Below are 27,080 nucleotides of genomic sequence, written 5' to 3'. Positions count from 1 at the left end.
AAGCTGCACTGGAATCAGCCATATCAGCACTCCGATGCTGCTCACACGCTGTGGGACTTGATTAATTGCACACACTCGATTACCCTCTAAACACATCAGCCCATCAGGTTGAAGGTTGACAGAGAACAGTGCTCCTGTGCATAACGATGTCAAACAAAACAGGATCGACGTCACCGCAAAGTATCCTTCACGCTTCCAAACTCTGTAGGAAACGCCATCCATCACCCGGAGCCTCACCCGGAGCCTCACAGCGGTTTACACTGAAACTGAAACACTGAGTCACCAAAACACTGAGATTGTATGAAGCTGTTTTAATTTATGCACATTAAAACAAGCGAACAAAACTTTTGCATGTAAAAAACCCAAAACAATTAGTAGAAATTGAACACAACAGATATCCCAGCACTGATTACTGCATTACCATATTTTCCAGACAATAAGTCGCTCCAGAGTGTTGGGTTTTGTTAACAGTGTTATAAGACAACTGAGAAATAGAAGTGAATGATACTTTACGTAACTTCTAATGTAGAGTATCCCCTATGTACCAACAGACAAAATAATGTTATGGATCATTTACCAAACATGATTAAAGTCTACGTAGCGAGGCTACCGTAAAGACACAAACAAATTACAATTACAAAAAAAAAAAATTCAGCACAAACTGTGAATTATTAGAACATACAGTGTGAGAACGTACGGAGTAGAGGGGAAGAAAAATTGCACCTTATAGTCTGGAAAATACAGCAACAATATGGTTATCATCATGAAGAAATGATGTTACCTTTTAGATGATGCGGTAAAACATTAGTGTCCCTTTAGAAAATAGGAGCTCATGATGCAGTTATAACATCTTGTTCTAAACATCTGAACATAAATATGATCTTAGTATTCAAATTAGCAAAGGAGTACAGTTATAAAAAGGTGTTAGTGTGTTTGATTTTAAATGTTAAATTCTCTTTTTAAAGTTAATGATTTACAGTGGGACGAAACGACAAGCATTATAAGAGTTTGGTCTACAAAAGCTACACAGAATTATGATGAATGTACTGTACAAGACAAAAAAAATAAACCCACAGATATTCCCATCACTGGACTTAGCTTGAGTGGATAAATATATTTGCCAGACACCAAAGTATCTACACTTGTTCTTTTTAGGCAGGCAAATATTCTGGGCACCAATGTGGGAGGCACGGGGTCGCTGCTGATTCAGCACAGCAGACAAAGCTGTCAAGGGTCAATCTGGTCATTGAGGATGTGACCTGGTCTGCTGGAGCGCGATCAACCATGCAATGCAAACAGATAAACTAAAAGATGAAAACCATGCAAAAAAAAGCACCAAACCCTTGCCCAAAGGTCTTTCTTAAAGAGTTTGCAGAGGAATCAAATCCTCTCTCAGAGTTTCTTAAAACAATTCTCCAACTTGGAGATATCCTTTCAAAGTTGAGTTTGTGCAGTAATGTCCACACACGTGAAGAGCACAATGTCCTTGTTAGAGTTGAAGGTGGTTTGATGGGGGTTTACTGACATGTGAAGTTAAAATGCTCCCACATAAAACATCATACAGCAATGCAAGCCATGAGGAAAGAAAAAAGAGTCCATAAACTGTTCAAGGTGGTGGAATTGCAAATGAAGCAGTGCTGATCCTACAACTCGAATTGGGATTAATAGTCATCGTAGGTGTTGACATCCGTGAAATAGGCGTTGGTGTAGGTTTTTCCAGCTAATTGGGGGTTAAAATATTTATTTCTTTCCTCCAGGATCAAGTTGTTCTTGTTGAAAGCCTGTGAATGAGAGAGAAGTGCATTGAGCAAATTTTTATTTAAATTTATATTTATATCTCATTTCTAGATTAAAATACATCACAAAGCAAAAGGAAAAGAGTTTAAAACATTACTACAGACAAACACTAAAAAAGCTGCACTAAACAATAAATAAAAGAAAAATAAATCAAATACACCGGTGAACAATGAGTTGATCTTCTAGTATCATGTACACTTCATATGTAGTCATCTCCTATACAAACCACGTAGGAAGATACGACCTAGTTAGGTATTAATTTTTGCAAAGAATTAAGACAGTTTGGAGGTGAAGTGTGAAACTAGGAGGACATAGGAAATGAGGGAAGCAGATGAAGCTGGGGATCTGGGGAAATATTACTGGTGATTGAGACCCTACCATCTGCTAGACCAGTTTACTTACCTTTTTCATTCCCACTCTACCCATTTAATAATTAGTATTTCCACATGTCCATGCATCTTGCCCATGTCTGAAGATCTATGATCTATTTCAAGGCAGATCCCTAGATCCTTAATTTTCCCATCTTACTACTTCAATAATTTATCTAGATTTATATTCCTTTTAATTGCCTTGTTTCTCTTTTCCTTAGGGATATGCTGTTTCCCCAGTCCATGCAGTTCTTTAATGCAGCTAATTCCATGATTTTCTTGGCCCTTACTGTTTCTTTATTTCCTAGTAGACTTAGTTGCCTTGTTAGTTCTTTCTTTTCTATAGTCCTCTTAGTTGCAAAGGTTTCTGGACACTTGACCATCACAAACATGCGTGCCCATTCCAAACTGATGCCGATTAACACACAGTTTACTCTGATGGAAATGCCACAAGAGCATTAGTGAGGTTTGGCACTTGTGTAAAGAAGTGTGTAAGAAGGCATGGTGCCAACATTCATCCCAAATATCTTCAGGGGGTATGTGGTCATGGATTGAGCCACTGAAGTTCTTCCACATCAAACTTGGCAAGCCATGTCTTCATTGACCTTGGTTTCTACCCAGGGGCAATATCATGCTAAAACAGATTTGGGCATTTACTGTAGGTTCCAGTAAAGTGAAGTACCAAGATATTCAAAGACAAAGACATTCTAGGCACTTGTGTAATTCCAACTTTATTGCAACACTTTGGGGATATTCAACATACTTTTGGTCATATAATATATGTTGTTTCCCTAGTCCTCCTAGTTCCCCTGTTTCTTTAGTCTTCCTTTCTGTTGCTGCAAGTTACTGTATGTTGTTTCCCAAACCCCTAATTCCTTGGTTTCTACAGTCATCCTTGCTTGTTTCTTTAGTCCTCCTTATTATGCTGTATCCCTAATTCTCTGTTTCTCAAACTTCTCTCATTTTCTTAGTCATCCTTATTCAACTGTTTTCAAAGTACTTGTGTCCATATTTCCCCTGCTGTCTTTTTTTTCCACCTATACCTATAAATATGTATATTTATCCAGTCTTCTTCATTGCCTTGTCCTGCTAGTCTTCATATTTTACCTTTTCTTATTGTTTCTTTTCATTATTTCCTTAAACCTCCAAGTTTCTTCAATCTTCAATTCCTTCCTCCAGCTTCCTCTGCAGTTTTTCCCAATCCTTCTAGGTCCCTTGGAAATCCTTAGTCTTCTTAGTTGCCATGAACTTGCACATTTATCTGGCCCATCATTTGCCCTAGCTCTCATAGTTTCTTTATTTTTCTATTCCCCCTAGTTCTGTAGTTGTCCTTATCTTTGTTCACTGCTTTCCATAATCTACCTTGTTTCCTGATTACACTTAGATGCCTTGGCTTTGGTTTTATGGCTTTTTAAGTCATTCAAGATCTCTTGTTTTTCTGTTCCTCCTGGATCATTAGTTTCCATAATGCTCCTAGTCCCTTGTTTTCCAAACAAACACTTTTTGCCTCATTTCTTAGATTTCATAGTTCCTCTACTGCTTCTCAATCATTTGATTTCTTTTATTTACTGCGTTTCATTTCTATTTTGTGTGCCCCTAGTTATAATAATAATAATAACAACCTTTATTTTCTATAGTGCCTTTAAAAGAACATCTCAAAGCGCTTTACAAAAGCAAAATAAAAGCAACAAAATTACACACATAATATAAAGATTAAAATTAAAGCAACAAAAATAGACAATAAAATAAGCACTATGTGAAATTACAATTAGTCAAATTAAAAGCTACCCTAAAAAATAAATATCTTAGTTCCTAAGATTTATTTTGCAGATCTCCTAGGTTTTGCTTTAGTGTATTTTTTTGTTTGTTTTTTGATTATTATCTGTTTTTAGATTTAGATTATAGATTAACCTCTGCCTATGTTTGACCTCTGATATGGAATTGGATGGAAATGAGAATAGGTTTACTCAAATAAAGTGACTTCTCTATGACAGGTGCAATAAAATCATTATGATAATTTAGTATAATTTACCCATCTAATCACAATATATTAATTCGATTAATCTGTCTAAATTAAATTTGATAGAAAACAAAAATGCTCAATAATGTAATCAGTCAAACAGCTAAAAGAACCTTGGCCCAGTACTTTGTGAACAGTGTAACAAAGAAAACGGAAAGTAAAGTGACAAGCAAGTAAACATATGACTGATGTGTCCATTTCATGACAGCAGTAACACAGAACAGGCAACGAAGTTACACACTGCCTTTTCACAAGCCTTGGTTTCTCTGAGCCTTGTGAAATAAGCTGAATGATGGAAAAACCCGAAGAACAAATGCGTGAGCACACCTGCCAGAGAACGAGAGAATCACAGGGGAAGGACAGACGCAGGAGAGGACATATGCTGATCGAGAGTTAGTAGAAAATCTCCAAGCGTCGGGTCACACCAGTGTTAGTGGATAAAGCCTGGCGCATGCTGTGGTCATCCAAAGGTAAGAGTACAGAAACGTCAGGCTGCGAAGAGGAAGGGAGCAGAACGAAATCAGGACTAAATACTCTGTACTAATCCTGTAAAAATACCTTTGATTTGTATACTTACTCATGGGTCCACTAGCAAGCAGAATTGTGTACTGTATGTTTACACAGGCAAACACATTATATATGCATTCTAGCAATATTGTAGTAATATAATAGCTAAAATAATTGTTTAGCTATTAATATATCAGCGCAATACCCTACAGCTGATTAGGGTGATTTTTAAAAGAAAAAAATAAATAAAGCTTTGTTTGTTACATATACATTATAGCACAGTGAATTTCTTTTTTTGCATAGGGTCAAAGGGGCCAAAGCACAGTCACCCCTGACCCTGAGACAGCACCCCTGGGACAGACAGAGCTAAGGGTCTTGTTCAATAGTCCAACACTGACAGCTTGGCAAACTTTCTGATCATCCCAGATCATAATATTCTAATTCTAATAAGATTCTAATATTGCAATATTGTTTGAATATACTGATATTCATTCAAGTAATATTTGTATTTGTATTTTGTATACATTACCAATTGACTAAAACCATTCAGATGTTTATTTTACCTTGGGGATACTCATAAAAATAAAATCTAATTTCTTTATAATTTAAGTTTTAGGAATTAATACAAACATGAATCCAACAATTCTTAACATAGTGGAAATTTTACAAATGCAGGTCATCAAGTAACTGAGATTTTTAAGCACTGAATATAGAAAAAAATAGTTTGAGAACATTAGTTTTAAAAGTACAGTTTGATTTACGTGTGGTGTATAAGGTTTATAAAGGATATTGACATGTACAGTATATCATCATGTCTAACTGAGAGCGAGAGTAAACATTTAGGACAGAAGCTTGATAATGAAGTGAGCAGAGCTTAAGACTGCTTCAAAGGTGCAAATGTTTGGAAAATGCAGTGGTTGTTAATGGACAAGAACAAAAATAAACATATATATCATGATTTCTAACATTTTATATTTCTGCAGTCTCAAGACAAGATGTTATATATGCATATGAAAATCCCAAAGATTAATGGTGGGATAAAATGTGTCATTTCATCCTGTAGTGTGTTGCTTTATGTACATGTAATATTTTAACTGGATGTGATCAAATCCAGTGTTGCAGCATTTCTTTCTTTCTTTTTTTTTTTTTTCATTTTGCCGTAACCTGATATTAACGTTGTTCATTTCCATTTACAACTGAACTCTGTCTGATATCCTAAATCCGATAAATCAGGTCTAGTTGGCTTCCATATGTATATATTATGTAAAACGATATAATACATATACTTTTGGTACATAGGTTAAAAAGCAGCTGGTTGTAGGTCCACTTTTTATATTCCATTCATTTCTAAGAAAAATGCTAGCTTAAAGTTAGAAATGCAAAGTCCTATTTTCACGCAGACAGTCATTTCTGCTTGAACGCTTGCTCTGATTGGCTACTGGCAGCCAAAGAAACACAGATAATTAAACAAAACCTATTATTATAAATTATAGCCGTAAACCATTGACAATTGACAAAATACATTTTATTATTCACCTAGCTGTACTACCAATAACGTTCATTAATTAAGTATAGAAAGTATAGAAAATCAATACTATAAGATATATTTATGCAATAAGAAGGTGTTGGCAAAATATGAAACCAAGTAACACCGAGTGTTAACAGTGTGTGTATTACTGTGTGTTAAATAACATACATGTAAAAATAGTTTCAGGTTTTAAAAAAAATAAAAGGTGGATATAAGTTAAATTAAGCATTAAAAAAGTTTTAGCGGTGGACTTTTTTGTATTAAATTTGTCTTTCTGTTAATGAAAACTCATTATATGACAACTTATTACATTCTACCCCATTTGTCTATCCTTATAGCCTGTCAAACTCATTATAACCAACTATAATAGTGCATAATATTGTAAGTGACTGTCTGGGTGCTGGAGTCTGTGCTATAATGTAATCAGCCATAGTTATGAAATACCGTAAACAATTTTACAATAGAGACAGAATTTGCAATAAGATGGAGCTCTTTTAATTTGCCAAGACTCGAACCTAAATACTTCATAATTGTTTTTTTGACCGTGTTTGCAAAACACAACACGATTCCATTGCATTTGCATTATGCTTTATGTAAAAACTCTACTTGAATAGTAAATTGATAAGAATGTGCAACAATAGTTTGAGCAGCCTGTGAGTAAAATGGTCTTGTTTTTACATCAGCTAATCTTCTTTACACACCAAATACGCAAGTCAGGGTAAGATAATCACTTATGAGAAAGCAATGGATGAGTGATGAATTTTTAGACTGAAACAAGAGCGAGAGACACAAAGAACACACTGGATTAAACAGTATACATTTACAGTTGGGTCCAAACGTCTGACTTCACTACCAAGGACTGGTGTTAGTATATCTGTTATCATAAAATATTGAAATAAATAATATTCCACAAACAAGATTTTAGATCAACTAAGCTACGGAATATGTTCTTATTGATCGAAGACATTTGCTCTTGATCCTACCCCCTGAAAAATGCAGCATTATTTGATGCTTTGTCAGTGAAACCCATTTTCAGAGCAGACAAAAATAACCATAACCACAGATTTCTGTTACTTTATTTTAACTAAACCATGTGTTAAAATGGAAATCTAAAAAGCTATGGTATTTTTAATGCTTTAACATTTTCTGAGCTTTTTGACTACTTTCATATATTATACATTTTAACAGTAACAGCTAATATTCTATTGATTTATTAGAATGACTATAAATGTATTTTCCTCTTTTACCCGGTGAAATGACGTACTTACTGTATTTCAAATTGAAAACACGTTTTAAATGCTCTAGCGATGACATCTACTGTAGAAGTGTCATGCAGGATTTTATTGTTATTTATTATTAGTATGTCCTTCATCTTGTTAAAAATAAATAGCATTCGGTGTTCGTTTTTTGTTCCCTTAAAAAAAAAAAGAGTAGTACAATGCTGTTTTAAGGTGAATCTCTATACAATGAACTACTAAGGTTTTATAATAGTTTACAAAGGTGTGGGAGATGCTGTGATCATTGTGGTTTTTAAAATAAATAAATAATAATTAAAAAAAACCATTTAATTCATTATTTATTGTCACAAATAGCCCTTTAAACATGTTGCATGGTACAAAGCATTTGCTAATTTTTACTCCTCTCTAAATCTGTCATGTTATTGAAACTGACTCTTTTCCCTGTTTCTGTATTTGTTTTTTTACCTTATTGATTATCCCAGTTTATTGTTTTATGGTCAGTTAATTGTCTTCACCCTAATAGAGCATGCTAAGCACCCAAATTTGCATCCTGTCTCTTAATTCTACAAAACAGTTATATATTCTTGTGAGTCATGATTGAAATGGTGCATTTATGTTATCTGTGAGCAGCAGAGAGCTGAACTGACCTTAATGGCTTCCACTGTATCATATTTATCCAGTTTATTGATGTGGTTGGTGATGCTGGTGTTGAGAGGTGCAGCAGAAATGGGATGGATCACTGTTGCATCATGGGATTGTTGCTGATATCTTTGACAGTAGGTGTAGACCAGTAGAGTCACCAAACAGCCTAGAATGGAGCTGCTCAATCCCACAGCGATCATGTGGAAGACGTTGAAGTCTGTGCAACGAAAGAACAGATGGTGAATTAAACTGATCCAGAATTAACTCAGTCAAATCAGAAAAGATTTTGCAACATGTCACACTGGCACGGTTTCTCTAACAAGTGGTAGCTCAGTGGTTAAGGTGCTGAACTATTGATAGGAAAGTTGTGAGTTTAAATCCTAGAGCCACGGAGCTGCTGCTGCTGAGCCCTTGAGCAAGTTCCTTAACCCTGAGCAGCAGTTGTATAAAATAGATAAACTTAAATCACTCTGGATAAGGGTGCCAAGAGCTGTAAATGTCTAATACACAAATAGAAGTAACAAAAAATGTGACTATAGTGACAGCACTTCAAGCTATTTCAAGACCTATGCACAAGTGTGTTTGTTTCACAAAACCTAGTGACTTGATTATAATTAACAAAAGACATTTGGTATTTTGAAAATAATAAATATTATAATTGCATTACTATGTGATTTAAAGAAGTCCAAATGGACATGTGGACATGTGGTTCTTACTAATTTCTATAAACAAATACCCTCATGTTACAACAAAAAATACCCTCTTAGGTTTTTCTTTATGTTTCTGAGCATTAAATCTTCTGACACTATCTATATACTGCTTTTAACAGTATACATTCTTGATCTGGATGTAGGTTTAGATACAGTATTAGTTTAGTTTGTTAGTAAGCATTTTAGAGGAACAAATCCTTATTTTTTTAGACTTTTATTTTCACTTTCATTTTTCAAGTTTTTTAGACTGACTGAAAACTGTGGGATGAATTTTTGTGCCTGCTTTTTAGAGGAGAACGAGTGAATATAAATTGCCTGTTGGGTAACAATCTCAAAAAATAATTCTCTTCTTGCCAGAAGCAATTTTTATCATTTTTATCATGTGAAATATAAAAACAGGTAAGGATACAGTATCTATTTTAATATTCTAATTATTTTAGGATATTTTCCACCCAGAATATTTCAAATACAATATTGATCATGATTAATAATTAATTAATACAATTACCATTTTAGTTCAGAAAAAAAATATGCATGGTAATTTTATGCCCTTATTTGTGAGTCAATAAATACATAATCTCTGTATTATCTGAAATAGTTTTCCACACAGCCTGAAAATTATCTGTTATTTTATTCATGGCATTTAATGTCTCCATGCACTGTGCATATTTTTGAAGTGCTATAAAACCTGTTGCTCATTTACTTGGAATAAAACTGCCAGTTTATTAAAGAATAACAGAATTGAAAAAGATGATTTTCCTCCATCTTTGAACCATATTCATTTTCTATATCTGTTAAAGTAATAGCTGTGTGCGTGCTGTCACCATCCCGTCTGTAGTCAATGTGTTCATCTTTTCACACTTATGAGTATGTTCTTGTCTTACACTTTACTATTTGCACTTTGTGTAGTTGTGTGTGTTGCCTTTTGTGTTGCATTCTAAGTCTCGATATTTCACATGTAGAGGCTGTGATAATATAAAATCATCTTGACTTGTCCATCTGGTGTATAATAGAAGTGAGTAATGCACTGCATAAATCATTACCTCCACAGCGTCTCTCGGTGTGACTCGAGTGTGCTACAGAGATCTCTGAGGAGAAAAAAAGAACAAAGCATAAGTGTTAGGCTGATAAGGGAGAGACAAATAGCTAATAATAAAGCTGGCACCCAGTGTGCTTGTGATGACGAGTGCCAGGTGTAATTAAATGAAATGAAGTTTTTTTAATGGAGTGCTTCCAAAGGCTTCTGTAATGAATTGTAATGGAAGGGTGCCAAACTCATCTCATCACAGAGTACTTGTTGATTGAGTACAGAGTACAGATTGATAAGCCTTATCTGCATATGCACATACTCATACATTAACGTTTAAAAAACTATGGCTAAAATCATATTAATATTATATTCACTCTGTTTGAATAGTCAGGTTAGGGATTAGTCTATTTGCTTAGTGTCTTCACAGCTATATCATATGGTTAGGTTATTTTGAGTCCTGTAGTGTTTGCATCTTCAATTCAATTGGTTATGGGAGGTGTGGAAATGTCATTCAAACTCAAGTGTGAACCAAATAAGCATCACCAATCTGACAAGTCCTGACAACAATTGCTCTCATCCACTACTCTTTAATGAGAGCTTTAAATAAGAATACTAAATACAGATGTCAGGTTTGTCAGGTTTTTTCTGAGTCCTTCAAAACATGATTTGTTTCTAGTTCATCACCAAACAATTTGAAGACATTGTCTAGAATGATTTGAAGCCCTTTTGGGACAGGATAAGTCTTACACATGGTTATATCTGTAATACAACATTTCACATTCAAAATAAAACTGCAAAGCTTTGTGTAAACACTGGACAATAGGTTTTCAGCAGGTTTCTTTTGATATGCACACAGATCACAGCCTGGTGTAATGGGTGATTACAGATCACAGGGAAGTAATGCGTACCTTAACCAACTAATTGTTTGTGAGACTTTTCTAAAGCATCTACTTTTTTATTGCTGGAAATAGTTTGACAATTTCTGCACATCAATGATAATTTATAGCAGGGAGCAAAAATGTTTTTTTGGTTTAAGATGATGTGTCTATTGAGATACTCTCAGGTACTTATTCCTTATATTAATAAATATTACATGATATGCTATTAAATAACGTTTCTTTAGAAGATTGCAAATTTCCTCCTGAATCCAATTTTGGCTTCACAGAATATTTATTTGTTTTCAAATCTTTTAAAGATTTCTGGAGTGTAAAAAAAATTTCATTTCTGCGTGTTTTGTCATGTCCATTATCTACACTGTATGTGTCCATCATTTCACACTCCACAGTGGTCTTTAATATGAAAGTATACAGTCAAGATTTTAAGTCTTTGTATTTTTGCTCTCAAAAACATTTTTAGGAAGCTACAAAATGCTTAGATTTTCACCCAAATGTTTATATCTTCAATTGTTATATCAAACCCATTTCAGCTCTTTGAGATGCCCAAATGTCTTGTTCTTAAACATGTAAAATTTGAAGCTGTTATCTTCAACCTCTAAAAACATATCAGACTTACAGTGTCCTGACCATTTCTATATCACTAAAACGTATGGCAATAAAATAATTCATTTGTTTGTACTATTTAATAATTATCTGATAAGTCAATTGGCATTCTGCTGGAGGAATAAAATGTCAGTATACTGGTTAAAGGGTAATAATAAAATATCTTTAGGTACAAGTAATACCAAAATGTTTTACATTTGAAAGATATTACAGATTCTTGTTGTCATGATATCAGTTCTTTTGTTTGATTCATTTATCTTAAGTCACTATTTTTATCCTGAGGGATTCCGTGGACTCTCAGAAATACTTGGTGCAAATTAGGTATATGGGATATGGCACCACTAGAATGCAGGACATTACACATATGCACACAGTACCAATAACTCCTATGGGCAAATAAGATTTGCAAATACTCCAACCAGCAAGTATTGTGGTCAGTGAGAACAAACTAAATAGGAAATTCACAAAGACATAAGAATAAAGTAAAATACCAGGACCATGCAGCTGTGAAGCAACAGTGCAACCTGCCATACAATTACGCTCCAACATATAATAATTAATTTAATTAATTTAATTTAATTTAATATGTATTTTAAATACATATATATATATATATATATATATATATATATATATATATATATATATATATATATATATATATATATATATACATATACGTATATATATATATATATATATATATATATATATATATATATATATAATGTATTTTAAATACACCATGATTACATAAACCTTGCTTTTATATAAACTAAAGAAACGTTCAATATTGCCAATCTTTGTTCATTTGACAAGCCCTATAGAGTCTCTACAAACAGTAATATATGAAGTGTCTCAGTTTTCCTGATTGTTTATAAATGCAAATGGATCCCAATACATATTAGTGTAATGTCTGTGGTCGTTCAGGCCACTTACACGAGGAAAGGGACGAGTCACTAATTAGCCCAGCGCCACTGAGATTGATTGTTTGGTGGGACGTGCATTACTGTCTATCGATATGAAGACAATTTGGAGTCTGTGTGCTCTGAAATCGATAGTGGAAATACGTGTATGAGTTTCTATTTTCTGTATTTCCTGCTCCAGCTAATCCTTTTCAGTTGATTATTAGTGTTACTGTATGTCAGTGCTTTTAGTTGTGCCATATTATTCAGTAATATGAGCTTGGGTTGGGATTCCTTGTAAAGTTGGGATTCCTTTTTTTTTACTTCCCAGCCAGGGGTTTCCAGTGTCGCTTTTGAAAGGAGACTGACCGAATAGTTCAAACCCCACCCCTTTGGACTATACTGTATGTAGCACCCAGTGTATCTATTTTTAGTTCTGTGTATGCAAGAACCTTAAAATTAAAGAAAAATCAGGGACAATCAGGACAGCAGAAGAGCCTGTGAGTTTCATCAACAGTTGTTTGAGGTTATTTGTTGCAATACGCAACACTAGTTGCCTGTCACTGTCTCTGTCCAATCTATGAACCACTTTGGATAGTTAGTTATTTGTCTGTCTTTGGAGTTGAGATCACTATTGGTCAATTCTACACCTGTATTCCTTTCCACCATGGTCACTGTTGGATGACTGTTAAAAAACGGTGTTATTTCACTACCCTTATAGCAGAGCTATCTGCATACTGGGAATCTAATACTATACTGGGGCAAATTTAATAGTCGAGACTTTTCTTATTGATGCTGACTGTCTCTGACTTTCATGCAATCAATGGTCTCATAGTGTATCCGGACATAATGCTAAGCTTTTTATGCATATGATCCAGATGCAGATATAAAAAGGCTTTTATCTTTTTTTTTTTTTTGACCATCAGTTTAGCGAGGTAAGTTGCCAAGTTGCATGCTTTATTTGGCCAGGACAAAGTGTCTTCCTTGAGGACGAGAGACCAACCATATGCTATGGCTGACCCCAAAGTTTTTGCTAAAGGTAATGGCCACCTACTGTATTTGCTGTTGCAGTTGTGAACATACCCAGACCAGCCCTGTATTCAGTGTGGGTTCTCAAGCACTTTGTGGAAGTGACTGTTAGCTAGTGGCTCAGTGACCAGCTGCCTGTACACTTTGCCGAGCAAAGAAAAATGGCTCCACTGTGACAGGCTATGCTATTATGTAAATTATGATATCGCACAAGCATACTCGAATGAAGGACAAGAGGCATTGTCTTCTATTTAATGGCTTTTGATGTGGAGGCTCTGGCTACTTTCTAGGAGGCATTAAGAGGAGTGTTACTTGCAAATATTTGTGAAGTGTGTTCATGGAGCTCATGGTCACCCATCGCCAGATTTAACAGACTCAGTGCTGCTTGATTGCAGCCCAGAGTTAAGAATGATTTGAGAATTTAACCTTGTGATTTCTAGTTTCCCAGTTTCGTATTTCTTCAGAGTCCCAATTTTCTGAATTTAAATGATTTTAGTTTCTTACTTTGGTTCCAAATATTTTTTAATAATACTAGATTCCTAGATTTGCTAGGTCTTAATTCCTTAGCAACATAACTACCCAATCATCAAGTATACTACAGTTCTCAGATTTAGTCATTTTCAAGGTTCTTGCTTTTATTTCCCAATTTCCAAACCTTGCACTTACTCAGTTTCTTGCTTTTCCTGTTTCCGAGTTTGTCATTTGAATTTGAATTTGTACCAAGTGACCTTGTATTTATTCTGATGCTATATAAATGTAATTCAATTGACTTTTGCATATGCCCTAACTTTGCTGAGTATGGTCCCATGGTGCTACTACAGTATAAGTGTGTGTGTGTGTCCACCTGGGATAAAGTTGGAGTCAGACAGGCAGGCACGGACTTCACTGCTGTTTCCAGAACACTGATTCCCAGTAGGAAATAGAACGTCACAGTGGCGAAGACGAATTTGAGAACCGGACGAATCACAGTGGGACCATTCAGACCAGTCAGACCAACTCTCTGTAAAAAAATGGCATTAAATTTATTTTTCACTTCAATAGATTTATATACAATTAAGAACTTTTATAAAAATAAAAATAAAAAATTAAAAACTCCTGCTGAAATGCTCACTTTGTTCAGTAGCTGTATGTTTTTAATCATCTGTATGTTTAGTAAAGGTAGTTAAAGCATAATGTACCGTAAAATGTATAATACATTCAAGTGGGTGCTCAATAAAAAGGTAAATTCTCTTTGCTTTCTCATCCAAAGCTTGAGCCTATAAACTGATTCCATAATCACCTCCACCTACACCAACTCCCAGGATGACCTCACCATTATGGCATAAACTCTGGAGCTGAGTAAAGTGAACCTGTATTACATTTTAAATAAAAAAATAATCATTAAAAGCTTTTTATCAGCTGAATCCTGAAAATGTTTGGAACAAACACCTGCAACTGACTAATAAATCAAAACTGGTGCGACAGTCCTGAGGGATTTCAGCAATGCACAGCTTAGCACTCAACCTCATTTAACACCTCTAATTTATCTCATCAGCTAATGATTAAGATTTATATAGACTGAATTAGAAAGTAAACACAAATCAATTCAGGACTGATGCCCATACATAACAGAGGTTGCTGTTGACAAAATAATGATTTGTCCTGCCAGGATGGTCTCAGATTTAGTTGATTCTTGTTATATTTGAAATAATTAAGAATTAGATAAGATTAATTTAGTTGCAGTCTTTTTATTATTACTTGGTGACATCACCCTATATTCAACACTTTAATAACCAATGTGAGCTAAACTTTGTCGAGCTTATCATCGGTTTTTGTTTAGAATAGATTTTTCTTTTCTTATTTCTGGGTGTAAACATATTTCTAATAGTATTATAATAACAACTGTCTAATTACACCAGGGTGAATAGAAGTGTGTCTATCCTGATTTTGCCAAATGTTTCTAGGTGAAGCCTAAGTTACATTTTCCCCCAACATTTTCTCCCTTATTTGATCATTTGCCAGTTCTCACACACCAGCCAGATACTGACGGCAGAGGGTGAAGTCTAACATATCGTCGCTGTCGGGCGGAAACCTCGTATGTCCAAATTTTGTCAATTTCATATTTTTTCACATATCGATGCTATTGGTCAGTCCCCATGTGGGTCTGTTATTTTTACAAGTTATTAACCAATCTAAAGTCTTGAAAATAGCTTGAGCGCAAATCTCATAACTCCATTGGACACTTCAACTGTCCACCTCTTCCTCACTCCGTGGGAGAGCTTCGTGGCATATTTCTCCTCAAGAAGAGTCGCAACGAATCAACACGTCTTCTGGGGTAAATGTCTTCAAAACACTGGGCTCAAAGAAAAAAAAATCTTGACCCCCGCTAGTTCTGGTGCTCATCTGAGGACAGGAATTTAGCGCAAGACAATCCACTGCAACGCGGACTAAACCCTGTGCACTGCAGATAAGGTACGGCGTTTTTTTCATTTCCTGAAAAATAACGGTTTTGGAGATACGAGGATTCCGCCCGACAGCGGCGATATGCTTCCTGTGAGACACATGAAGAAAAATGCATCCTTTTCAACTACTGTTTCTGCTGCATCTCTAAACAGCATAACACATTCAAATGAATAGTGCAGTCTACCACATACACAAATGACTTGTTAGCATCATGTTAACTTACACAGGAAAGAAAATGTCACCCACTGTGTCACCTTGGACAGATACAGTAGGACTTCAATATTTCTGGCTAAGAGCATTCAATGATATAAACTACCCAATAAACCAAACATAATAAAATCACAACTGAAGTGTATACATATATTTATACTCTACCATTCAGAAGTTATGGGTCACTTAAAATGTCCATGTTTTTCTGTTTAGAATCATTTTTGCATTGTTCTATGAAGGGAGTAGTTCACAGCATGGTAACCTACAGTACACTGCTGTTCAGAAGATTGGGATCACTTGAACATTTCCATTTTCTAAAGAAAAACCCGTTTGTATCCACTTTCAAAAATATAAAATGAATCAAATACATTTTTAAAGAAAGATCTACACTGTCGCAAAAAGGCTAAATATCAGCAATCATCAGTCCTCTGTCTCAATTCAATCTCATGCTATGCTTGCTTATCCAAGTTTATCCTTTTTTTTAGGCTGAGTGATTATTAGAAAACCATTTTACAATCATGCTAGCACAGCTGAGAACTGCTGTACTGATTAAGGGAGCAAGAAAAGTGGCCTTATTTGGGGTAGTTTAGTATCTGGAGCATCACGTGTTGTAGGTGTGTTTACTGGCTAAAGATGTCCAGAAAGAAAGAAGTAACTTTCTTTTCCTGGCAAGAACTTGTTACCATGCTGTGAACTGCTCCTTTCATAAACCAATGCGGAATGATTCTAACCAGAAAAACAAGGAAATTTCCAAGTGATCCCAAACTTTTGAATGGTAGCATATTAATAGAATGGTAGCATATTATGAATAATGTGTTGTATTTAGGGAAAAATAGCTATGTTACACAGAGAAAACGAAATAATTACACCGTATAATAATAACGAATGATTAGCATTACAATTATAATGTAATTTAGTTTCACATCTCATGCTTTTAATTGCATTTTATTTTCCTAATGGACCCTGTATTATTTCTACCCTAGTGTGTGGCCAGCTTACAGCTTACATGGAAACAACAGTGAAAGAAAGAAAATGCTCGTAAATGTCGAACACAGCCATATTTGATTGAATCTTTAAATTGAATCCTCTTTGATTTAACTGAATGAAATGGCAGTTTATCACTTGTCTTTTTAATTTGCTTGCATTTCATTAGCTCAATATTTTACTTCACATACATTTTTATCAAATTCATTCTAATCAATTCATTTTTTTGCTCCTTTCATCCCTTGTGTTCTACTAGCTAGAATAGGGAATTAGGAGCAAATAAATTCAGTGCTAAAAGGATACATTTCATGCTACATGTTTATCTCAAGGAATTCATTTTCTAGCTTAAGAAGGCTCTATTAGAGTTTCTAAAAATGCTTACAAAGCAATCACAAAGCATTTGAAGCATAGCCATAAAGCTTTATGAATCTAAGCTTCACAGAGATCATTTCTGAACGTTCTTGGGAGTAATGAAAGCGTGCTGTCAGCTCTCCCGTTGTTCCCTTGTCATTAGTATTCACTTCCCTCGCTCACTGTGTGATCGAAATGAATGGTGTGACAGGTGGAGCCACAAAAAGGTCATACCAGAGTTTCACTCAGGCCTTGGCTAATGGACAAACTGACATTTGAATACCAGAGATTCACCCATCCCAGCCACTGTATTTCAGCCTAATGTGGGGACGTATCTCACCATTAAGCTGCTTTTCATCTCTCTCTTCCTGCAGCTGTGGGTGTATTCCTGCTTAAGTCTATCATTTGCTTTTATACTAAGTGTGACATTGATTTTCCTCCTTCTTTAGTCAGAGCTCCATTCTATGCTCAATGAGTAAAAAAAGCATGTACTATCATTAAACCTGTGATGTGAAATATCTTTAGTATTTAGCAAAAACAAAAGAACTGTTCTTGCTGTTCTATTCAATAATCCACACAATGTCAAATCAACAATCTTCTATTTATTATAGATTCTATTGAATCAGAGAAGCAGAAAAAAATAGTTTAAACGAATCAAGAAAATTTAAAAAAAATTTCTAGTTGTAGGCATCAGAGGGTTTGGGATGTCCCTTATTTTTTTTTTTAACATTAATGGCGTCAACCCGAACAATATCCTACACTCAAAGGTGCACAGTGTACAAGTGTCTGAAGTGAAATGCCAATGATGCCTCAGTTCACATCCATTTTGAAAATGTTAACAAGCAGTCAGTCCTCAGTTTGCTCAGTTCTTCGAGCTGAAACTTCTAAGGAAAATGACCAGTGCCCAGTTCTTGCAGCCTTCATTAACTCACAAGGCAAGTCAAATTACAAGGTGGTCAGTCACCACGCTCAGCCTCAAGCAAGTGAATATTGTTACCAAGCAACCACACGATGAAAATGAAAGCATGGTAACAGATAGATTTTAACTGACAGTGCTAACTAAGCTTTTGATGTGTATATCGAATTGTGACACTGTGCACACTACACGATGTCTGATTAAATTTTCTAATGTGTCAGAATTCTAGTGTGATCTTCCTCAGCTCTGGGGAACGCATTTACCATGCATCGTTTACCTTCTCACACTGAGATTCATACTGTATTTACCATCTGATTCAAATATGATTAAGGCAGAAACACCTGGGCAGGATTTCAGACCGTTGCAGTGCTTCACACACACACACATGCACACAAACACTCACATGCTTATTCACACAAGCACACACACACATGCACACACAATCACACACACACATGCACACAAACACCCACATGCTTATTCACACCCTACCAGCAATACATACATTTACTGTACTTGGTATTTGGTGCCATTGCCTTTTAATTGCTTTTGAATTGTTGTGGTAGCCTCCATAAGCCTCTCAGAATCTTTACTCATACTTCCTGAAAGAACTGATCAGGTTTTTGAAGCCTACTTGCTCAGGCATGCTTTTACAGTCCACAAAATCTTCAGGGCTTTGTGATGACCACTCCAATACATTTCTTTTTTTTGTCTTTAATCCATGTTGTTATAACATAGATGATATCATTTGGATCGTTGTCCTGCTGGAAAAACAAGTTGCAACCAACTTTTAAACTTTCTGGCTTTAAGATATGCGTCAGTGTTTCTAGATCATTCTGAAATGCACCAGTCCCTTTTCCAGCAAGACACCCCACAACATGATGCTGCCATCCCCATGCTTCACATTTTGAATGGTGTTCTTCAAAAGCCTCACCTACAGTATGTCTTTGCATGACAGCCTGTCAGAGAAGGACAATATATAAATCTTATAATTGTGGATGTGTGTACTTTAGTACCTGAGGCCTTCAACTTAACCTCCAGTTCGTTTACTATTGTCTTGGAGTTTCATTAAAATTTTCCAACAAAATTTTGTTCATTCCTTGGAGTACATTTGTGCCTCCTTCCTGAATAATACAGTTAGTGTGGTCCTAAGATTTTTATATTTGCATACAATTATTTATAATGGTGCTTGTAGTAGCTTTGGTTATTTGGTAATCACGCCTAAGTTGGAGCCTCACCTCAATTTTTAAGTCTTAACCAAGTTGATTAGATTTTCTCATACTATCATAAACAAAAAGTCACCAGCTACCGATACAGTCACAGGTGCAATCCTAATTTTGACAGATGGCCGATATGAAGCTTTTAAAATTCATTCTGTAATAACTTTTGAAATCTTTGTTATTAAACCTTTGACCCGCTAATTCTAATTCTCGATTTTTTTAAATAAACTCTAATGAGAACAAAAATACATGCACTAATCGACTTGCCAAAAAGTTTGTTTAAGACTTATTTATTTTTGTGTCTCATTAAAAGAGGCTGGTGAGGGAATAAGGGAATTTATAGCTGCTGCAATCTTGTCTCACAGATGTTCCACAAACAAAACTATTATTTTGGGCAAATCTCTGTGGTACAATATTAATAAAAAATACTAGGTTCCTTTTGCAAAACAGTAGTCAGTCATGTGATATCTATCTTAGTGTATTCAGGTAAATGGTCTTACCCCTTGTAGCCTGCACACACACATTTTCTCTCCTTTTGCATGTAGCACTTACGTCATTAATTAAAACTAAATATAAAAAAAATATGTTACAATGTGTGATTTTTACACTTAGTACTAAAAACACAACACACATATATGTTTCCTATTAGGAAGAGCTGAAGATCCTGATGCCAGGATTCCACTGCTGCTCATTGTGTGTGTCATTGTATTAATTGTAAAGCATGCTTGTATTTGTTTGATTGTGCTGATTGTCAGTATCAAGAGACTTGTAATTATGGTAGTGTGTTTTTTGTTGGTAAAAAGATTTACAGATAGATTTACCACACTCCTGAGTAATAACACTCACTTTTGCTTTAGTTTTTGATAAACAAGATACATTCAGTATATATGTACTAGAATATTGGACACGTATAGAGTGTATGTGTGTGCACATGTACATATGTGAATTGTTAGTCAGTGAATATCTGCATACACAGTAAGTGTGTCTATAAATAGCAGGTCTGTGAGTGTATGTACATATTAGAGCATGGATTATGTGTGTAGCTGAAATCGTGTGTGTGTGTGTGTGTACCTGGACAGGACTGTGTGTTACACAGAGCCTCCTCAGTGTGTAAGCCAAGGCAGATGTCTCCCCCGTAAGCAGGCGGAGGGTTACTGCACGAACGAGTGCGGATGTAATGACCCCCACCACATGTGGCTGAACATCTGGACCAAGAAGACCAACATGACCAGCTTCCATCCACTGAACAGGGGAGAGAGAGAGAGAAGGGGGTGCATAAGAAATGAAGGAAAGGTTTCTTTATAAAACATTATATGAGAAGAACTGTATGACACAGGATGTCTTTTAGTACAAAATGTGGGCGTGTCTTTAAGTGGGCAAGATGGGCATGTGCTTCAGTTTGGTAGATAGGTGTGCATTTAAGTGGGAAATATGTAAGTTTCTTGAATATTCATGGTGGTTGTGCTTGCGAGCGGGGCAAGCGGGTGTGTCCTTGAGAATGGTAGGTGGCTGTGTCTTTGTGTGGAACATGTAGCCATGTGGTCATAGATGGACAGGTGGCAGTGTCCTTAGGAGTGTCTTTGAGTGTCTTTATGTCCTTAAAGGCAGTAGGTGGATATGTCCTTGAGTAGGACAGGGGGCCATGTCCTTGAATGAAGTAGGTGGATGTGTCCTTGAGTGGAACAGGGGGTCATGTCCTTGAATGCAGTAAGTCATTGTCTTTGAGTAGGACAGAGGAACATGTCCTTGTGTTTGGACAATTGGGAAAAGTGCATGCAGCCTGGAGTGAGGTAGGTGAGTGTATGAGTGTGTCCACTGAGGTGGACATGTCTTTGAGCGTGAACAGTAGGGTGTGTTTTGGATTGTGGAAAGTGGTGGTGCTTTTGAGTGGGACAGGTGGGTCTGTCTTTAAGCATATAGATGAACTTCTGTTCTGTATATTCCCATATATGAATAGAAAAAATGCTGAAACTGAAAAATCAGAACAGTAGATTGAAAGAAAAAGAGGATACAGTAGAGGAGATGAAGGAAAGAAAAGAGAGGGAAAGGGATACAGAAAGACTGTGGTATGCAGCACAAAGTCAGTGAGAGCATTAAAAATGATAGAGAGAACGGTCAAGAGAGGCAAACAAAGAGAGGTAAAAAGAGTAAGTAAGGCAGAGAGAAAGAGACGGAGGTGGCACAGCATGTCCAAAATGCCTAAAATTCATTGATTATTTTTTTGACAGACACATTTTATAAGCGAAGCCTAAAGAGGAAATTGTGATTTGACAGTGTAAAATTTGATTAGTTTATAAACGCAGCATGCATGATTCAGATCACTCTGAGTCATGTTGAGGTAATCATGTTCCCCAAACCGCTCGAGTAAACTTGGCTAATTGGCTTTTACAGTGTGTGTATTATTCAACCGGATCCTGAACAAGCAAAAGCGATTTCTTTCTCAAACTGCTCACACTACCCCTTCAACTCTACTCTAATTAATAAGGGCGAACAAATCAGCAGCACCTCTCTATTATTTCTAAAAGAGCAGAGAACCCAGGGAGATGAAAGTCAAAGATTCCCCAAGCATTCACACTGTCTGAGGTCTAATTAAGTCTCTGCAAACACCAAATTATCATCCTGTTTCATCTCAGCATATTAAAAACCCCACAGTAGGAGTAAGGGATATAAAAAAAATCATATCATGGTTCTTTTTCACAATACGTAATATTTACCTTTGCTGAGGTTTGCTACTGCACATACATTTTATATGTTGCTTCTTTTCGAGTGAGCAATGCTAGATATTCACTCACTGGCCACTTAAATAGGAACACCTACGGCTCATTCGTGGATTTATTTGATCAAAAAATTTAGTGGTGGTTGTGCAACGCATAAAATCACACAGTTACAGAGCGAGAGCTTTAAACTATATTCAAGGATTTTCATACAGAAATCCCTAGCCTTTACATAAAGCATGAAATAAAAAAATAAAAGAGAGAGAGAGAGGGAGAGAGGGAGAGAGAGAGAGAGAGAGAGAGAGAGAGAGAGAGAAGTAGCCTGACTGGTTTGAGCAGGAAGGTTACAGCAACTCCAATTACTCTTTAGAAATGTGGTGAGCACAGATGTATCTTAGAGGTATAAAAAAGGGAATAAAAACTTGCCCCACTGCAACTGCCGAAGTAATAAATTAATGTAGTTCATTCATTGAATTTTAAATAAACACTAACTAGTGTTGCAAAAAACAATCCAAGTAGCCTAAGCACATGGGCATTAGCATTAGCATGAGCATGACCATGCACTTCTCATGGCCTCTGTTTTATCAGGAGAAGATAAACAGCGCTTGATATCTTGATTTCTTGATATCTGATTAAACAGGGTATGCGGTGTACCACCTATGCCATGATAACATATGCAGATCGGATGATCCACTATGGTGACCCTGAACAAGAAATGGTGAAGGACATCAACAGAATATATATTTTAATATGCAGCACTTCATCTGCATTTACAACTAGAATCTATACAGTAGGATTAGACATAGCAGAGGAGGGTATGGATGCAGATGAAATTCACTAAGAAAGAAGTTCCATCAAGTTTTCTTGGTGGAGTTTGGTAACTGCTGCTAGTTTCTGAACAGATCATTGGTGCACACATCAGTGAGACACAAGATTGTAACCCATTTCCATCCGAACCGTGAAACGGGCATTTTGTGGTGGCCAGGCTACTCTTTAGGTGTCCCTGTCCGTCATCATTAAAGTTAAAATTTCTTCTCCCCGTTTAGTTAAATGACTTGTTCAGATGCAGAGTTTGCCCAGGCATATCTGTGCAGTATTACACTACTATTTCATGCAAAGAAGTGCTTTAAATCTCCTACTCGGTATAAGTGAGCCCGACCGGGACACTTTCAACTCGGAGCATGGCAGCAATCAATATCAACTCATTCTCCATAGTGACCTAGTGGACCCCAAAAATATTACATATTGTGTATTATTCTTTTTATGTATTCATTTTCATGGAGGAAGCAATAATTCCAGGCAATGTAAGTGTGAACTTTGCACCTCGAGTAGGTAATATCGAAAGAAGACTTTTTTCCTGTGGTATACTGTACAGTAACAGTTTTATACCACAGAAACAAGTCTGCTTTCGATATTACAGACTCGAGGTGTATTATGATTTAAGGGGTAGTTTGCACAATGCGAAACGCTAGCTTTGTACAGAACATCTCTTGACTTATTGACTCAATTTGTGGTAATAGGAACATTGTGTACATTTCATATTTGACCAGAGTATTCTTTTACATCACGTCTGGTTGAGTAATTAGATGTTTCACGTTGCAAATGCAGAGATGAAATTAAGACTTGTTATGTTTTTCTGCATCCTGTTAAGAGATGATGATGGATGATGTCTGTTAAACAAATTACAAATTTTGTTGTTTGACATTAATAATGATTACAGACATGGAAAATCCCTAATTGTCTACCCTCCCTGTTTTTTCCACCTGCTTAAGGAGTGAATTTCCATTTAGATGACATGCTTCCCCATAATATGGGGACAAGCGCTCATTTAATTAGACCGACTCCTCCTGTATTACAGTGAGAGGCAGCAGCCAGTGTAATTAGCCTGAGATGTGATTATGTACACCGTGCTGTGGGGGCTTTTCTCGATTTCCAGCAAGTCTTTCCTCTTCTTAACACCGCTGTTTGCGTTTGTACTTTTATACGTATGAACAATTCCGAGTGCTTTTGTTTCCCTTTGTCATTAATCACCGCTCAACGACCCTCTAACACGTACCGATTACTTTAGGGACATTAGTGTAAAATGAGACACGGTCCCATAATCACTTCAGGGAAGAGCACTACATTCAGCAGAGAGTTGGGATGTGTGTGTGTGTGTGTTTGCGTGTGTGTGTGTATATGTGTGTGTGTGCATGCATTATTTTGCATTAGTGCATCTGTTTTACATCTGGTTCCAATGAATTTCACATTAGCACCTCTGGCAATTATATTCTACAATGATTTCAGGAGCACTTTATAGGAAGCCTGTCTTAATGAGGACATGAATGAGCAATAAAGGAAGTATTTCTAGAACAATGCGTTAAAATATTCAGTACCATTTTAAAGATGGGATTTATAAAGTAAACACTCATCAATGGTAAAGAAAACAAGACTTCAGAAGCATCAGAATAACTGATAGACATTGTAAGGTTATGCATATGTTATTAACCCAGGCTTGAAAAAAGCTTGTACAAACTCTCATGATTAGACAAATAATCTTTTATAGACATTTAACCCCTTTCATCCTATTAGGATGAGCACTTCTGTTGACCAAAACTCACAGAACCAGAAGCAGAAAAGCAGTTTTTTTTATAATTTTTTTATTAACCACCAATATAATGGTAATATGGAAATATGTAAGTAATATAAACTGGTAATATTTACTTATTCTAAGTACTAGAATTATTCTATTTTTATACTTATTTTTATTTTTTATATGTGTATTTTTTTGAAATTATACTTATTTTATATTGAGCATATAATTTTCAAGCAAGAGGCTCAAAAATAAACATAGAGTTGAACAGGATAAACCATTTGGACTCCCAGACTCCCAGTCATCCTTCTGATTCTGCTTATTGGTGAAGTACAAGTTCAGTTCTCTCATGTTTACCAAGCCTGACTTTCTGCTCATGTTTACCTGTGTTTTGGATTAAGTACATCTTCTGCTCTTGACCTTGATTTATTTTTTTTGGCTAGCCTGTTTGGAATCAGTTCAGTACCCTGATCGACTTATGTCTGTTTTTGACCCTGCTTTGTAACTAATGTCTGTTGTGAGTGTTTTCTCTACACAGTTTGCTAAATGCTCCTTATTTTTTTGATACGTTCCTATTAATCTAAACACTTAGATTAAAAAACTTTCATTTGCATCCGATCATTAAGTGTCTGTGTAGGTGAAACATAGATTTATGTAGTAAGATGCATTAAATTTGTTATATCTCTATAAAGTCCAAACAGCTAATCTTAAAATGCTTTTGCAATTAATAGGCAACATGTTTAGGAACAGGACTGCAGAACCAATGTTCATAGGGAGATTTAACTAGTAAACCCACTGTACACCAGATACAGTTACTGCTTCAGCATCACTGCATGGAGCACACGGCCATGTTAATCAATGTAGTGTTTTACACAATTATCGCATTTTCTTTGCTCTATGTCTAAGGAACAGGTGTTATCTTGTGCTCACAAAGGTGTCACACTTGTGCTTCTAACCTAGACAACTTATAGCTCTATACTTATACTTATACTTATACTTATAGCTCTAATACAACTACAGATGCAGACCTTTGCGGTCATAAAGCTAAATGTTGTGCTATTTACAGATAACCCTAACCCTAACCCTCCCCCAGATACTGTATGATAGTTCGTCATTAAAATGTTATTTTTAGCAATTGTAGCAGCATATGTGGTACGATACACCGGGCACCCGCTTTGCCGCCTTGTGAGTTAAGTCGCCTCAGTCTCAAAGTCAAATTCAAATTCAAATTTTTATTTATTCGTATAGTGCTTTTAACCATGGATATCAACATAAAACAAAAAGTTAATATAAAGAGGGGGGGGCACGGTGGCTTAGTGGTTAGCACGTTTGCCTCACACCTCCAGGGTTGGGGGTTCGATTATATGGTAAAGGAAGAAACCTTGAGAGGAACCAGACTCAAAGGGAACCCATCCTCATTTCTCATCCCCAGCGTCATTGGGCATCAGGGCAGGATACACCCTGGACGGAGTGCCAACCCATCGCAGGGCACACACACACTCTCATTCACTCACGCAATCACACACTAGGGACAATTTTCCAGAGATGCCAATCAACCTACCATGCATGAAACCGGAGTACCCGGAGGAAACCCCCGAGGCACAGGGAGAACATGCAAACTCCACACACACAAGGTGGAGGCGGGAATCGAACCCCGACCCTGGAGGTGTGAGGCGAACGTGCTAACCACTAAGCCACCGTGCCCCCTATAAATATACAGTCTGACAAATTTTTTATTGTTGAGGAGGTTGTTGTCATCAAAGACATGTAGACATGTAGTCCAAAATCTTAATAACAAGGAAGACAAGTCCCGCCAGCGATCGACCGAGTGCAGTTGTTTTAGTGTTACAACACGCATTATTTACCTGTATTTTTCACTCAGGTATTATCTCCATCCTCATCTTCCGACATCTAAGTTAATGTAGACATCAACAACCTAACTTTGTTCAAGTATGCAGACGTTGGACAGAATCTTGGTCCCTCATACTGATCATCATTTTTAAAGACTCCTGGGAAGGCTAGGTCATTGTCCGACAGGTCATCTCCTTCGTAACACAGGGATTAGCTGTATTATGATAAACTTTATGATGCTTTATAGTGACTACAAAAGCTCAAAATAGATTTATCATATATAGTATCTTGTAATATATCATTGATGAATATATGATTGATTATATTGAATTCTATTACAACTACACTACACTGTCGTTTGAGGTTATCAGAGGTTTTCCGTTTTGAAATTTCGGCTTTGGTCAAGTCATAATCAATGGTTTTATAATCATATAAGCAGAAGCACTTGATGATGAAGGTGAAGATTATTATATTATTGAAAGATTATTAGTTATTTGTATCTCACAAGTAAACCTGTATAAATAACTGTCACTTTTCAAGTAAACAA

The 27,080-nt window shown here is 36.1% G+C and overlaps 1 protein-coding gene across 1 annotated transcript in view; it reads right to left on the bottom strand.

Annotated features, from left to right (window-relative positions):
• Positions 1-354: 354 nt before the first annotated feature.
• Positions 355-27,080, bottom strand: part of sema5a (sema domain, seven thrombospondin repeats (type 1 and type 1-like), transmembrane domain (TM) and short cytoplasmic domain, (semaphorin) 5A) — a 208,578-nt gene continuing 181,852 nt past the window's right edge. The window contains exons 19-23 of the mRNA XM_060861873.1: positions 20,468-20,638; positions 14,118-14,273; positions 9,854-9,898; positions 8,106-8,317; positions 355-1,781 (exon numbers count right to left, since the gene is read on the bottom strand). Of these exons, the coding sequence (XP_060717856.1) occupies positions 1,662-1,781; positions 8,106-8,317; positions 9,854-9,898; positions 14,118-14,273; positions 20,468-20,638 (704 nt within the window). The 3' untranslated portion in view covers positions 355-1,661. The remainder of the gene's footprint in view (positions 1,782-8,105; positions 8,318-9,853; positions 9,899-14,117; positions 14,274-20,467; positions 20,639-27,080) is intronic.

Source organism: Tachysurus vachellii, chromosome 25 (assembly GCF_030014155.1).
Source record: "Tachysurus vachellii isolate PV-2020 chromosome 25, HZAU_Pvac_v1, whole genome shotgun sequence".
Lineage (NCBI taxonomy): Eukaryota > Metazoa > Chordata > Actinopteri > Siluriformes > Bagridae > Tachysurus > Tachysurus vachellii.
Note: the sequence above shows the minus strand (reverse complement) of the source record. Positions and strands in the feature narration are given on the sequence as shown.